Source organism: Triplophysa dalaica, chromosome 15 (assembly GCF_015846415.1).
Source record: "Triplophysa dalaica isolate WHDGS20190420 chromosome 15, ASM1584641v1, whole genome shotgun sequence".
Lineage (NCBI taxonomy): Eukaryota > Metazoa > Chordata > Actinopteri > Cypriniformes > Nemacheilidae > Triplophysa > Triplophysa dalaica.
The window spans coordinates 2,165,571-2,181,654 of record NC_079556.1 but is presented as its reverse complement, the minus strand read 5'-3'; the positions used below and the strand labels follow the sequence as shown (position 1 = coordinate 2,181,654).

General features: G+C 38.5%; 2 protein-coding genes across 2 annotated transcripts; one reads left to right on the top strand and one right to left on the bottom strand.

Moving 5' to 3' along the window:
* Positions 1-303: 303 nt before the first annotated feature.
* On the top strand, positions 304-8,636 carry kif28 (kinesin family member 28). Its single transcript, XM_056768731.1, has 23 exons — positions 304-357; positions 480-671; positions 897-1,100; positions 1,222-1,257; positions 1,659-1,886; positions 2,009-2,163; positions 2,308-2,419; positions 2,504-2,571; positions 3,369-3,511; positions 3,589-3,710; positions 3,833-3,923; positions 4,017-4,077; positions 4,179-4,302; positions 4,416-4,563; positions 5,301-5,407; positions 5,498-5,605; positions 6,174-6,460; positions 6,573-6,707; positions 7,090-7,256; positions 7,333-7,431; positions 7,515-7,659; positions 7,881-7,998; positions 8,232-8,636. The coding sequence occupies exons 1-23, from the start codon at positions 304-306 to the stop codon at positions 8,388-8,390; spliced, it is 3,063 nt and encodes a 1,020-aa protein (XP_056624709.1). The 3' UTR covers positions 8,391-8,636.
* Positions 8,637-8,729: 93 nt separating this feature from the next.
* sccpdha.1 (saccharopine dehydrogenase a, tandem duplicate 1) lies at positions 8,730-15,162 on the bottom strand. Its single transcript, XM_056768733.1, has 12 exons — positions 14,666-15,162; positions 13,396-13,508; positions 12,839-12,919; positions 12,592-12,721; positions 12,297-12,346; positions 12,086-12,216; positions 11,786-11,903; positions 10,131-10,250; positions 9,985-10,041; positions 9,775-9,886; positions 9,579-9,660; positions 8,730-9,426 (listed from the first exon to the last, which is right to left on the bottom strand). Exons 1-12 carry the CDS (start codon positions 14,862-14,864, stop codon positions 9,336-9,338), a joined length of 1,284 nt encoding a protein of 427 aa, XP_056624711.1. The 5' UTR covers positions 14,865-15,162; the 3' UTR covers positions 8,730-9,335.
* Between the last annotated feature and the right edge of the window lie 922 nt (positions 15,163-16,084).

Sequence of the window (16,084 nt, the reverse complement as noted above, 5' to 3'; positions counted from 1 at the left end):
CTACACCAGTAATGTTTATCACGCTAATAAACTATATAATGCAGAATTGTTCATCCATTAAGCAGAGAACAACACAAACAAGAAAGGTGAAAAAACAGTTTTGACATCCAATTGTTAAGAGCATGGAGACGGGAAGCGATCCTCACAGCGTGTAAGGGTGTTGTATTATTCATCTTGCTGGGCCCTAATCGCAAGTGAGCGGAACGAATGGCTCAGGTTTCAGCCCGTCACTTTCTCGCTCGCTCGCTCTTTTCAGGGACTGTTGAGAGTACCCGTGTGAGGATGAGGGCGAGGGGAACTGAAATGGCCTCCAAGGACTGTGTGAAAGTGGCAGTCCGAGTCAGGCCCTTTAACAAGGCAAGTAGCCAGATCATATTTTAGTTTCTTCGAATTAGTAGGCTAATATTTCTTCTCTCTAGGTTGGAACTGATGGACAGAATTGAGACTGAATTTGTGTATGCTTTTTCTTGGTTCTGTAGAGGGAACGGGATGCAGGCAGTCGCTGTGTCATCTCGATGACCTCCAACAGTATCACCATTCAGGATCCCCGTAACCAGCAGAACAGCCGCGCATTCACTTTTGACTATGCTTACTGGTCCCATAGTGGCTTCAGTAGGAACAAAGACGGTCTGTTTGTGCCTGAGGAGGCGGGTGGGCGCTATGCAGACCAGGTAACAGATATCAGGTTATATACAGATATTATCCTAAAAACAAGGATGCATCTTTGTACTTTATTGCATGGTTAACAAAGTGTGTTGTAAAAGATATGTGTTTTGGGAAAGTTTTGAATGCCCAATGTTGGCAAGGCCAACAGTTTAGTATTATTAAAAGTTGTCACTTTATAGAATTGTCTTATAGCAGTTTTCTGTGAATCTCTCTATCCCTCGTCCTCACAGGCGAATGTGTTTCATGGTTTGGGGCAGGGCATCCTTGACAATGCACTGCATGGCTACAATGCCACGTTACTGGCATATGGGCAGACAGGTTCAGGGAAGAGTTACTCCATGGTGGGTAATGGTCCTAATAAAGGTCTGATACCCTCCCTCTGTGAGAGACTCTTTCAGTTTTTCAGGAACTCGCAAGACAGCAGGCAGTGTCAGGTTTGTGAAATTTTGATTCAATTTTGACGTATAACTGCATTTTACACCTTAATAGAAAGCTAGTCACCTTATTACAGAAAGACTATAACCTTTTATAATCCTTTTTTGCAACCAAATACAGGTGTTTTTCAGCATGTTGGAAATTTACAATGAACTGGTAAGCATGCGCACTTTATATCTTTGTTTTATCTTTTGTCTCTATATCGCCATCTCTGTTGCAGGTTACTTTTCTTGTTATTTTTGCGTGGTTTAAGATCAAATGACGTCATTTTATCGCAATAACATTTTTTATGAAAAAAAATTAATGCAGCTTATAGAACAACCACTGGCCACCAGTCTTATCTTTATCTATGTTTAAGGAACTTATATCATATCAAACCTGAAATGGTTTGCTTTGGTTTTGTGTCCATACAATAGAAGTAAATGGGAACCGCTGTTGTTTGGTTACCAACATTCTTCAAAATATCTTCTTTTGTGTTCTGCGAAAGAAAGAAAGTGATACAGGTTTGAAATGACAACTATAGGTGAAGGGTGAACTATCCCTTTAAATGAGTTCAGGTTATAGACTTGCTGTCGAAGGCAAGTCGATCTGCTGGTGGTCTTCGGGTACGAGAGGACCAGCAGAGGGGGTTCTACGTGGAGGGGTTGAGGCGGGTGCCCTGCGACAATGCGGTACAGGTGGAGCAGCTGATGGAACAGGGAACTCGCACACGCACCACCGCCGCCACACACATGAACGCCAATAGCAGTCGGTCACACATGCTCATCATCGTCCAGCTGAAACAGGTGCTGATAGACTGCAATGTCAATGCTTGAGTAACACTAAAAGATTCTCTTGTATTTTCTATATGATCTTTATTTGTAAATTCATGCAGATTATGTAGTTGTGTGTGTCACTGCACCTGCAGATATTCTCAAAAGAGTGCATCACCAAACAGTCCAACATTAACCTAGTAGACTTGGCCGGTAGTGAGAGACAAAGGTCTTCGGGGTCAGAGGCCGACAGGCTTAAAGAAGGGACCGCCATCAATCTCAGTTTAACAACCCTTGGAAATGTTATCAGGTCAGCCCATTTAATATCTATACACTAAATACTTCCGCTGCTATATGTACATGCATCACTGCTTTCGTTTCTATTCTTTGTTCAATTCATTTGTGTTTGATGTGCCATTGTGAATGGTTATGTACATTCCACATGTCTCCAAAGTGCTTTAGCAGACATGACTCTTGGGAAGAAGGTGGTTCACATCCCATACAGAGACTCCATCCTCACCAAACTACTGCAGTCTGCCCTCGGTGGCAATAGTCGAACGGTCATGGTAAGGGTTTATAACCCTTGCCCAGAGTTCTGCTTGAGCTTTGGTATACTGTATTGAAAGCTGCTTTCTTGTCCTAATAAACAGATTGCAACAGTAAGCCCTGCTGACATTTGTTACGAAGAGTCGCTTTCTACACTTAGATATGCTGAAAGGTTAGTTCTAAAATGTAAACATTTGCTTCATATTTGTACTGTGTGGACTAGTATACTGTATATGTACACTATTAAGATAAAAGGTGCTACAAATTGCTACAGCAATGCCATAGAAGAACTATTTGTGGTTCCCCAAAAACCTTTCAGTCAAAGGTTTTTAAGAACTATTTCTTATGGCAACCGCGCCAGTTGTCGGAGCACTGCCGGCTGTCAGCTGCGACAACTACACAGAATCTTAAGTGAGACAGAAAGCTTCTTCACATGTTATGGGTTCTTTATAGAACTATTCTGCCAAAAATGGTTATTCTATAGCTTGGTGAAGGATCCTTTGTGTGCTTTATATTAATGTTTTTTTTAACCACATTCATGAAAAAACTATAGAAACCATCACAGAAATTCTAATGGTTTCCAGTAAAATGCCATTATGAATCATTAGGTTTTCCATTAAAACCATGACAAAATAATTTCCCAATAGGATCTAAAGGAATAGTTCACCCAAAAACGGTCCCCATTGACTTTCACCCAAAAAATGGTGTAGTAGGAATAAAATAGCTATGGTCGAGTCACTGGGGACCATTTTTGGGTGAACTATTCCTGTAATGGTTCCCATCTGCCAGATAACATCCCACTTATACAATCCATCACATACCAGTAGACACCATTATAGTGTCCATTAAACCCAATAAAATTCCCATTATAGCCATAACTTTTTCTATTGAACAAGGTTCTTTTTTTTTAGAAGGGCAGGGTGTTCACACAAAACTAATATGTAATATAATTTTTTTTTCTCCATTTAGAGCAAAGAGAATCCAGAATAAAGCCGTGGTGAATGAGAGTCCTACAGAGCGATTAGTGAAAGAGCTTAAGGCAGAGAACGTGAAACTGCTTTTGAGAATGAGCCGACTGGGTCAAGAAGGTCGTAGAGCAGATGATGAAACAAGTACTTGACCATGATACAAGTAAATATCTGACTGTAAACGCAAGTAGGTTTAGTGTAATTTCAATGCTTCATTATAGAGGAGCTACGGCGATTGCTGACTCACAACGACCTACAGATCAGAGCTATTCAGACATTGTGGGAACAACATCTCCAGGAGGCTCTCAAAGACTGGGAGACGCAGTATGCCACTATAACACAGGTGCCCAGACCCCCCGCATGGAGACTTAAGGAGTTCCCTGACCTCCACAGTGTAGGACGTTTTGGAAACATTACATTCTGACTCTTCATTGTTCACTCGTCTCCTTCATCCACTTGTTTTAGGAACGAAGGATGATGCAGATGTATCCGTACATAATGAACGTCAATGAGGACGCTCAATTGTCTGGCGTCGTAAAGCTCTTTATCCAGGAAGGTGAGTGTTGTCGTCTCATGCTGATGACATCAGATGACTCACACTTGTATATTAATAGATTTTGACAGCTGATTTTTGTCCTCCTGTGTAAAGGTGAGTGGGACATCGGCCTGGCGGATAACTCACCCAGAGCTCTCTCTATCAGGGGTCTAGGGTAAGTCAAACATGACATGTTCATTTTTTTTATGGTCTTTCACAAAAATTTACCAACTATTTAGTTCTCCCGAGCAAATGAATCATGCCGTTTGTCTTCAGCATCCAGGAGAAACATGCTGTGTTCTCGAGTCACCAAAGGAGAGTATCAATAACTCCTGTGTTTGGGTCAAAGGTCATTGTGAATGGAACGTCTGTATCTAAGAACACCGAGCTGCAGCATTTGGTGTGTTCTGCGTTAATCATAAAAACATTCTGCATGTTTTCAATATGAAACAGAATAGGCTTCGGTGGAGATAAGAAAAAGATTTGGACTATTTTTAATTTGTTCTTTTCAAGGATCGTTTGGTTCTGGGTTCAAACAGCACTTATCTGTATATCGGCTTCCCTTCAGAGCGGTCAGGGGAGGACTGGAGTCGTTACGACTATGACTATTTTCAGTCTGAGCTGGCAGCAGCCGAGGGAATCCACATTCAGTCTCTCTGTGATAATCAGGGCCACCGTATGTGTGTGTGTGTGCGCATTTATTTTAAAGCTCCCATTAAAATGAATGCATATCCTGTTAAAACAGGAAGTTGAGGTGAAAATTGTTGAGGGTTGATCCTTTTTCTAAACAGACAGTAGTGTTAAGTTTACGTCACGGCCATGAATCATAATTTACTACTTGCAATGTTTGTTTAAAATATAAGATATATAATATACGAATATAATAGATGTAAATTAATATCTATGAAATATAGATACAAAATATTAAATTCTCATGCTAGATATTGAAGATATCAAGGTGCAGTCTCTAACTTTTGCCTCTATATCGCTATCTCTGTTTAAAACATAAAATTGCAGATTACTTTAAGTATTAAGCTTTATATGGATGGAAGTCAATGACATAACTGACGTTTTCTATGATGTCACACCCGACAGCTCAATTTATAAATCATTATTATAATCTAACCATTACTTTTCAGGGCAAGTTAACGATAGTTTTGAGCACTTATTTTAAGTCCTTGCTCAAATACTGACTTTCATTTTTTTTATACAAGAATTTACAGATTGCACATTAAAATCTGTTTTTTCTTTTCTTTTTATTTAACCTTTAGGAGTACACAGATATGTAAATAGACACATACAAGAAGCAACAAAAGTTTAATTTCGTTTTCATGGCGGCTTTAAACTATGTCAAATGTAACCTTTTAGTTTTGGTCTCATGACGACTCATCCTGTAACTAGGGCAAAACCAGACTGATCCCAGTCTCCTGGCTGTCTTCTATGACTACATAAAGCTGATGCCTATGGTGACAGAAGCCAATCAAATGAGTAAAGAATTGAAGAAGGTAACTACCGTCATCTTAATTTAGATCATATAATCAGTTTTAGACAAGGACATGTTCATGAGCTGAAATATCTTCATTCATGTTTTTCAGGGAGTTGAATTCAAACTGGAAATAAAGAATCTGGCGATGTCAGACTCTAAGGGTCATGACCTGGAGAAGGAGATCGCCGTCAGAGTGACAACTGTTGAGAGCAAGCAGGTAAACACAAATGGATTCTCTCTGTTTTGGAATCTTTAATTTGTACATATGCACACAAAGATGATCAACCACGAACGTGCTCATTTTATAAATGTCTCACTTACATTACAGATCAAACTAATCAGTAAGAAAGGTCTTACAAAACCATAACGTCCTGACTGTCTTCTAATGCATGACTCTGATAATGTCAGATGACTTTGTTTCTCAAGAGATCAAAATAAGATTAGATGTTTTTGAAACCATGAACTGTTGAAACTAAGTAAAGGAGAAATGCAATAATAGATTAAAGACATTAAAGAGAAGCGTGAGGGCCGAAATCAGGCCGTAGCCATATTTCACAACCACAAAACAACAGAACACCTTGTTTTAAGCATTTCAAAAGAATGTCTTTTTATATTAAACATAAAGTTTTTTGCAGAACAAATATTCTAGATATTTTCTCTTGCACGATTTTAAAAAAAATTTGGTCTAGGTGGATTTTATATTGTAAACATTAAAGTGAATCACTATTATCAATACATAAAGGAGAATACTGTTAATGATTCCTAAATATACCCAATCTCCTCAGGTCTGGATGTGGTCTAAGTCAAAGTTTGTGAACCGCAAGTTTTTGATGGAAGAGGTGTACCAGCAGGAAGTGGTTGGTGGTGAGAGGGCAGACAGAGCCCCTCTTGCCCGGGACAGAGACCCGTTCTGGGATCCTCTTGAACCTTTGCACCTGGGCAGCGCTCACCTGTGGCTGCAGTCGCTGGCGTTCCGCATCCCTTTGGAGGAGCAGGTGGAGGTGGTGGGTCCAGAAGGAACAGAAGAAGCCATATTGCAGGCACAGCTAGTGGCATGCAGCCCCACAGGATTGTGGGTAACACTTTTGCATTGTACAGTGAATAAATTAGATTTGCATTTAAGAGAAGGTGATAAAGATTAAAACTTTATATGTCATGAAGAGTGAATACTGGTTATCATGCAGGTCTCTGGGTGAAGACGACATCCTTATTGACCCATCAGAGCTGCTTGGGAAGCGGTTGGATTTTCAGCTTGTTTTAGATCAGTGCTGCGGCCTGCGCTGGGTCAAAGAGGCGCGCAACAGAGGCGTCCAAATCGGGTTAGTTTTGTGCAAAAGTCTTGCAACCTATTGTGTAAGTCTGCTTTGTAAAAAGTGTGAGTTTCAAAAAAGCTTTGAATTTTTTTAAATAGATTAATTATGTCCCATAATATCTCATCATCTGTTGGAATGTTAGAAATAAAATCTTACTTGAGCTATAGAAAGAGCTGTGTGTTCTCCAAAAAGCACCATCTTGATCTTATAATGTGGTCTCCCATTTAAGATGTCTAAAAAGACCTGATTCTTCCGAAACGGTCGACTGCATTACTGTCCATTCCTTAATAAATCGTATTAACAATATTTCCATGCAATATAACTTTAGGGAAAAATCAAAATTTTGGTTAACTGGAGGTTAATCAATGATCTAAATATATTTTGACAGGTTCCAGGTGTTTGACTGTACACAGCCTCTTTACTCTCCAGCCGTATGGCACAACGTGAATCCTCTGCTAGACCACAGAGTTCAGTTTACTTCTCTGAGAACCTCACAAGAACTGCTCAACTACCTGCAGAGCAATGCCCTCGTGCTGGAGCTCTGGGGCTTACAGGGTAATTCTTCAGAAGTCCTCGATACCATGAATATTGCATTGAGATGTTTAAAAAATAAGGATGTTTTTGCTTATAGAGGGATGTTCTGAATTATTCTCCTGTATGGATGGTGTGCAAATGACCCAAGAAGACGGCATTATTATTGACAAGATGAGTGAATCTGAAAACATGGCAAGTTCCAGTTGTAAACCTTATAAAATCTAACCTTGTACAAAAAATATAATGTGACTCTAAATAGTTTGTCTGTTTAGGCTGCAGAAACCGGTGGGTCTGACCTGAGCTCTTCTCTACATGCCCTTCATCAAGACCTGGAACAGCTGAGGAACGCAAACGCAGTGCTGAGGAAAGAAAACAGCACACTGAGAGACCAGCTTCACTCAGCCAGAAACGGTGAGCACTTTCTGTTAGGTCACATGCTGTACAGCATTTCATCATCAAGACATTTTGGAAATAAAAGATGTTATGGCTCCAATGCAGAGACAGGGTGTGACTCTCAATATGTGCTACTATTTGTGCAAGCATGCAAAACCGCACATAGGCCATTTACAGTGCACATAACATGCTCACACACACGGCTTCATTCACTTCTGCAGGTGTGGAGAATAACCCCACTCGGCAGGATAGAAGAGGCAGTCTGAGGCCCAGCTGCGATGCTGAATTCGCCAAAGCGTTGAAAGTATTTTACCACAGCATGACCTCCGTCAGAGGGCAATTACAGCGACTGCGCAGACACAAACCCAGTGTGAGTACACTGTCCTCACCTGACTCAGTTTTATATGACCTGCTATAAATCAGACAATAAAGCTAATCAAGCTCTCATACCTAATCAGCAGGGAGTAATTCAGATGTCTCAGTAAAATCATTTTATTCATGTCAAAGAATTTATCCAAAGCCCTACTGGTTGTATATGCCTTGACTTGGAAATATGCTTGAAATAATCTATCCATTTTAATATTTGCCTTTATGATTCTGTAGGAGGAAGCAGATCTGCTGGGTCTCAGACTGTTTGTGGATGAACATTCTTATCTCCTGAAAGACTTTGCTGCGCAAATGGAACAGTGCGTCACGACTCTGAAACAAGATGTGGCTGCTATTGTGCGCCGCAAAAGGGAGAAGTCAGGAATTTGGTCCTAAAAGCTTAAACCTGAATCATCCTCAATGAAGTTTTAGGCCAATGACATTGCTTGTTGTTGATTACAAGATTTACCAAATTGAATTGTTTAGTTGGGCAAAAAGCCAAATTTTCAAGAGACTCACAGATGCAATTCCTTGTCTTTTGTACTAGTACAAGCACACCCTAATTTATCAGCTTTAATTATCTCGGGATATATTAGGAATGTTATACTACCGACTAGTATACACAGTATCTATTTTTGAATAGCAGACAGTAAATACAGTATGGTATATAAGCTAGTATCACATTCTGAATGTAGCCTTGAGATCAATTCATTAATATATTATTTTATTCCAGAATATGGTTTGATATGTTTATTTATTTGGTTGGAACAAACCAGAATAACAACAGGCAACAAGAGGAAATGTTCAGCTAGCACATCGGTCATAACAGTAAACCATATTACAACCTTTCTGTAGTCTTCCAAAAAATTTACTCAAAGATTCAAAGATTTCCAAAAAAAAATATATATCTTTCTTACCACTCAGCCATCTTTGTTGACTTCACACATTAGTAGTGACATTACAAAACCTAGTTCTCTTTTTACATAACTATATTTTATTTTAACTGTGTGCACTTTTAAAATGTTTATTAACCGATGTCTGTGATCTGCATTAGTATTTTGTACTTGATAAAATTAGGGTAGAATCATAGGAAATGTCATATGATCAAAAAACTCTGCCACACTCATTGTGCAAATTCTCAACCATCTGAGCGAAGTGCATGCAAATAAATCCACCCCTGTCTACTGTGTACAAGCCAGGACACGAATCCGGAATACAGCAAGACTGTTAACGTGCCGAGAAAGCTACAAATAGCAATATATTTCTTTACGTTTGAGCAAGCAAAGGAACAGGTGCTTTAGATGTCAAAGCCAGGTGGGACCAGCCCCATATCCATCCCACTTAAAGCACAGAGAACTTGATGCCGTGCTTGTTGAGGCGGTCGATGAGGGTAGTCTTGGCGAAAGTCGCTCCTGGAGTATATACCCCACCTCTGTGGAGTCATCCAATATAACAGACATTTAATTGAAAATGTGAAATCTTCCATAATCTAAACTACAAATTGATTATGTAGTATTAAAATATAGAAACATTCTGGGAATATTTATATTTAAAGTCTATGATATATTTATCCTCATGACTCACGTTTTAGGTAGAGAATTTGATTCATTCAGCATAGTAATAGCTGCCTGAACCATAGCGATTGGTGTGGCAACATATCCAGCCTCTGAAAAACAGCAGACACAGATATACACTCGTATGCTGTACACATTGAGCAAATATTCCTTTGAACAGAGCGAGTAATGTAGATTGACACTTTATAAGGCTGAGGTCCAAGTACCTGGTCCCTGGACGAGAGTGCGGATCTTAGCATTGGGTTTCCCCTCGGTGGTCTCCAGATCTTCAGTGTATCCCTCACCAAAAAAAGCAAAGCGGAAAGAGGAGCCCTCCATCTGCATACATCACATTTAAATTATTAAGATGTTCAGAGGACTGCAAACCGTTTGACAGTGACCCAAATTTTGTATAAACCGGATAAAGCCTGCAATACCTGTTTTCTAGTTGGACCTTTTTTAGAGAAGAAGCCGAAAGAGAAAAACTCTGGAAACTGCAACAAAGTAAATTCAGAATTGCATTGGCATTACTCTGATCATCAGACTTAACCATTCTAAATTAAGTAGCAGAAAAGCGAATTACCTTCATGAGGAGATTTTTACCAAAACTGAACTTCACAAAGAACCAGAACATCATTCCAGCAAAGAGGAGTTTGAAAATGTTGGAAATGCCCCCAACACCAGCGTACGCCCCATACTGAACCTAATGGATAACAGACACATGGCAGTAAGTTAGGTAGTAGAATATTAATGCCTTTATGGGAATGCAAGGAACAATTGTAAATTTGGAAAAAAATACATGGCATACTGTAAAAAAATACACTCCATATTGTAAATTTGGGAGAAAAAAACTACACACCATATTGTAAATTTGGAAAATGAATACACACGATATTGTAAACTTGGAAGAAATGCACAGCATATAGTAAATTTAGAAAAATAATTACACACCATATTGTAAATTTTGAGGAAAAAAATACACGGCATACTGTACATTTGGAAGAAAATACACGCCATATTGTAAATATGGAGAGAAGAAATACACGGCATATTGTAAATTTGGAAGAAAATACACGCCATATTGTAAATTTGGAAACAAATACACGGCATATTGTAAATTTGGAAGAAAATACACGGCATATTGTAAATTTGAAAAAAAAATACACGCCATATTGTACATTTGGAAACAAATACACGCCATATTGTAAATTTGGAAGAAAATACACGGCATATTGTAAATTTGGAAAAAAATACACGGCATATTGTAAATTTGGAAAAAAATACACACCATATTGTAAATTTGGAGAGAAAAAAAAATACACGGCATATTGTACATTTGGAAACAAATACACGCCATATTGTAAATTTGGAAGAAAATACACGGCATATTGTAAATTTGGAAAAAAAATACACGCCATATTGTAAATTTGGAAACAAATACACGCCATATTGTAAATTTGGAAGAAAATACACGGCATATTGTAAATTTGGAAAAAAATACACGCCATATTGTAAATTTGGAAAAAAATACACGGCATATTGTAAATTTGGAAAAAAATACACGCCATATTGTAAATTTGGAGAGAAAAAAAAATACACGGCATATTGTACATTTGGAAAAAAATACATGCCATATTGTAAATTTGGAAGAAAATACACAACATATTGTAAATTTGGAGAGAAAAAAATACATGCCATATTGTAAATTTGGAAGAAAATACATGGCATATTGTAAATTTGGAGAAAAAAAAGTACACGGCATATTGTAAATTTGGAGAGAAAAAATACACGCTATATTTTATGGACATAAACTGCATGTTTACAAATTTTCACTGGACAAAAACTTTGGAGATGTTTGGAAAAAAAACATTTGATTAGATCTGACTTCGTACTTAATATCCAATGGAGATATAAACACATTTAAAAATCTATCGGCCAGCCTGTATCCAATCCCCTCACAACTGAATCATCTGTAGCTGAAACTAAGAAATCTGTGATGAATTTGCAGATTACAACCCTAATCCAGTTACAGTCGATTTTCAAAAATCTGCAGATGTTTTAAGACCTTTAGTATTTTTAGTTTACTGTCTAAACAAGTTCAACATTGGTCCAGTTGAACAGGTTCAGGGTTTGGCTTCAGCTCTAACTGACAGTTTCAGATGATCGATCCTCCTGCTTTGAACTGTGTGCACAGAATTATGGGAATGTGGAGTGGTTGATACTGAACTGATGACTCACCGGAGACTCCTGGAGTTCCTCATGCAAGTAACGCTGGGTTCTCTTCACCACTGATGGATCTGAGCCCATGAAGGGAACTGCATATTGCTGTATCTCATTACTAAAAAACAGCGCTCCCCTGTAAAAAAGGAACAAAAATATTTGTTGTTTTAATCCAAAACGACCGTATTTATTAATCTTGGTTAAGAAATTCATTCAAAATATTCATATAAAAGTTAGCAAATTTGTGTTCTCATATAACAGACGTATTATTTCAACCTAGTGGGAAATTTTTACAACGTAACTATTTCTTTTACACACCTCCTTTTAATTCTAGCCCCCACCACAGGCAGAGACTTGTAACCGAACTTCTTCCTGAGGCTCCGCAACTTGTCGCTGTCCGCAAAGCCATAGATGGCCGACTGCCAGGTACCATCGTGGATGCATCCTCCCTGTGGCAACACATGAGAATATGGGTCAGCTGAGAGTTTACACAAAAGCCTTTTGAAAGCTTGAATCTAAAAACACTGACCTCCGGTCCTGAGCTTGCAGTCAAAAAGCTCTCAACAGCGGTTAGTGTCCCTGGAAACGAATTAAATAGAATCAATGCTGAGAACACAGATGACAATACTGAAAAAAATCAAGATGTTTGACTTTTTTTAACTCCTGGAGCCGTGACTATATTTGTAATATAGCACAACTTCAAGGGCCTTAAACGTGGTGTGATATAAAAGTATTAAAGAAACAAAGTACCCAGTCAAACATTATTACATGTATTATAATCTATGCATGAAGTGCTATATAAAAACAAAAGTAATTTAATGCACCTTTAAACTGATCCCTGGTGTAAATAACGCCCATGTCTGCAGGAATGGAGTCAAACCCAGAGCTTCCCACAATGTAAACACCTCTCTCAGCAGCTTTGTCTTGGTAGTTGAGTTGCATACTCTCCAGAAACTAGTAATATAAGAGACAAACACATTTCAATTCTGCATGATACATATGAGCCGAACAGGTTAAAATTATTAAGATGTTTAATGTGAAGCTTTTATTGTGAATGTGTTGATGTGGGACCTGTGGCTCTCCGGAGATGTCGATGCAGTGGGCTCCGTTCTCCACGCATGCCTTGACAACAGGTTCACCAAACATTCTGTACTGTTGAAAAAACATGTCAAATGTTTTATTATAGGATTCCCGTTTACACAAATACAATGCTGTGCGTACCTCAGGTAAACTAAACGAAGTCTGAATTATACAAAATGAATTATTTTTCTATGTGATATGAATCCATAATAATGTGATAAACAATTTCAGCATAGTTTTAATATTCCTAATTCAGTGTTTCCATTTATGCTTTTTCATTTTATCAAGATCAACTTACAAGCAATACATGTATCTGTGTGTATTGATTCAAACTCACAACCTTTACACTCCTAATGCAATGCTCCACTAACTGAACTACACGCAATGCATTGTGTAAAAATATTTAAAGCACGTTATTTTTTGCTGACTTTCTTTTGAAATGATTAAGCCCCTAAATAAGCCCAGTCATTGAGGGGATGTTAGCTTGTGATCAAAGGCCCACCATGACAGATCATGCACTCTTTGTTCTAACCTCACTGCATACTTACAGGCCCCACACAGTTGAGCACAATCACCGCTTGTTTGCACATGGCAGCCAACGAGTCCGGTTCACCGACATCTGCGACAATGACGGCCACTTCTGACTGCAGCTCTGGTTTACCTGTGAACAAGCACATTAAACACAGCAACTGTTATGACACTGCACATGAACCACAATTATGTAAATACTGAATGATATATCACACATAAAGTAATTAAAGAGACAATAAATGATGCATGCTTACAATGTATAGCTCAAATGCAAAATAGTCCAGGCCAAATACAATAATCATAAATATGCTTATTGATAAAGATCAATAACTTTGAACATGTCGCCTACTTCAGTTCTAAGTGAAATCTAAATAAAACCTCATGATGAGCAAACGTTCTTATCTGAGCCGACCCATTCAAAGCTACAGAATTAAAGTCATGATGGTGTGTGCTGTAATATGTCAGAGGAGGACAATTTTCCATCAGCTGTTCTAGGATTATTCAGAACCGCCCTGGAGACTGCCGTCCACGAGACTAAAATGGAATTGTCAAATGCGAGTACATTATCTAAGCAGAACAAGGCAATGCAGTGTCCCATAGCGGGCATTTTCTTTGGCAGGCTTAATGTAAGAAAATCAGTAAGTCTGGACAGAGTTGCCACAGTGTGGGTCAAAGTCAAGTCCAATGGTGTGATGTCATCACAACCCAACACAAATTTGCACAACTCTGACCAGTTATCAGTTTTTTATCTGCCAAATGACCATAAAGGGTATGAAGCTGTCTTTCATATTGAGGTTCCTAGTGGAAATGAGTGCAAACCTAATTTTAGTGTACACTACAAATATATTCTTCATAGACATCACTACATGCATGCTTAAAAAAAGAAATCCGTTTTAAATTATAGTTTACACAGTTTGGCTCTTTATATAGTTGAGAAGACCAAGAATTCAACCACAGAAAATGCCACAGCTATTTGCTGTTTGACCAGAAAACATGCCCACAGTTTTACTCTAAACGTCATATTGTTACTGTAGTCAAATCATGTCGGTCTTATGGGTAACAGTAAGTAACTTCAACTTTTTTACATGATTTTAAGTCGCTAAAATAATGAATGCAGAACAACTATTCAAGCTTGACCGAAACTATGGTTGCCATGGTGACTTCTTTGCTCCACTTCGATGATCGGTCAAGACGGCAGATTTAATTCAGATTAAACATGAAAAGTGACATTTAATAAATGATAGGTTGAAAAATCAAGCACAGAGAGACAAATGTGTCACCACGCACCGAGAGCTTCGGCGGCCTGCTCGAGAACTTTGTCCAGCTTGGCTTTGCTTCTCCCGGCTACAGCCCATTTCAGATTCCCCTTCGGACCCTCGGATGCAGTACGCGCCACCTCCTCCACCACAAATTGTCCCGTGAAACCGGTAGCCCCGAAGATGACGATGTGGTAGGGTCTATTGGAGGATGTGCTGAATGTTGCCATCGTGCTGCTGACCGTCACTGACAAACACTGCACGCGGAATGCGGATTAGATGCAGACGCGCCACAGTCAAGCGCCACTTCCGTATCGAGTGAGTTGATTGAAAAAGACCAAAGATGCGCAAATTATGTGCAGCCTGTGATGAATATCAAATTAAACGAGCGAGGCCGTTGGATACAGACGTAATGTTTTGTTTAACAAGTATACTTTATTAACACTGTTTTTGACGATTGTGCATAATCACGAATTTATTTATAGGCGATGTTAGTTCGTGTTGATCAAACATCTTCTGCGTCGGTCGGCATATAAATGCTTTAACAGATCAACCGTGTGCGTCGTCATATCAAGTCGTTTCTGATTGGTCTATAACTATAATGGGCAGGGTTTTGGGATAAGTAGGATGATTTTGCTTTTAATTAATTCATTTTTTAATACATTATTTTATGTGATAAACGGTGTGTGTCAGTGGCAATATATTTCAATATATTTGAATTCTATTTATCCTACAAATATATACTGTGTAAATGCACATATGATATTCTTATAAATCTCGTCCATAAAATAATACCTGACAGTAAAAAACATAAAGCACACAATGAACGAGATAACACAGGATTTGCAGCTCTACACAGGAATAAAACGTTTAGAGTTTTTCTTTATAATCTGAACTAATTTACATTCATTTAACGTTGCCTGAGGGTGATGATGATGAGGAGGAAGACGCTCGGATCCACACCGCGCATGACTAAATAACTGCAAAAACCAATAACTAACTATACTAACAAAAAAAAATAGTATTTTAAGTACAATCACTAACAACAATACTAAGCAAACAAAAAAGAGAACAGCACGCAGATCGCTCTCTAAAATCCGCACTTCTTCTCAAGGAACTGTCAATCAAATAAATAACCCAATCAGCGTAATGTGGCCATAAATCCCGCCCACCCGTGAAATTTGTGCCAGAAAGACGAACCAAATGTTCGTATTTTTTAAATTTGCGTTCATTTTTATTGGCACAGAATCATACATTGCACATAGATAGTTAGAAAAAAAGGAATAGTGCAATATAAATCGTTTTGGAGAAAAGCGTCTGCACAATGCATAAATGTAAATGTATTGGAGTTGTGAAATTCTCCTACCACAAGGGGGCGCCGTTCCATTAAATTATCAGGTTATCAGATTATTTTGTAGAGTATAAAAATATACTGGAGATGTCCATCTGT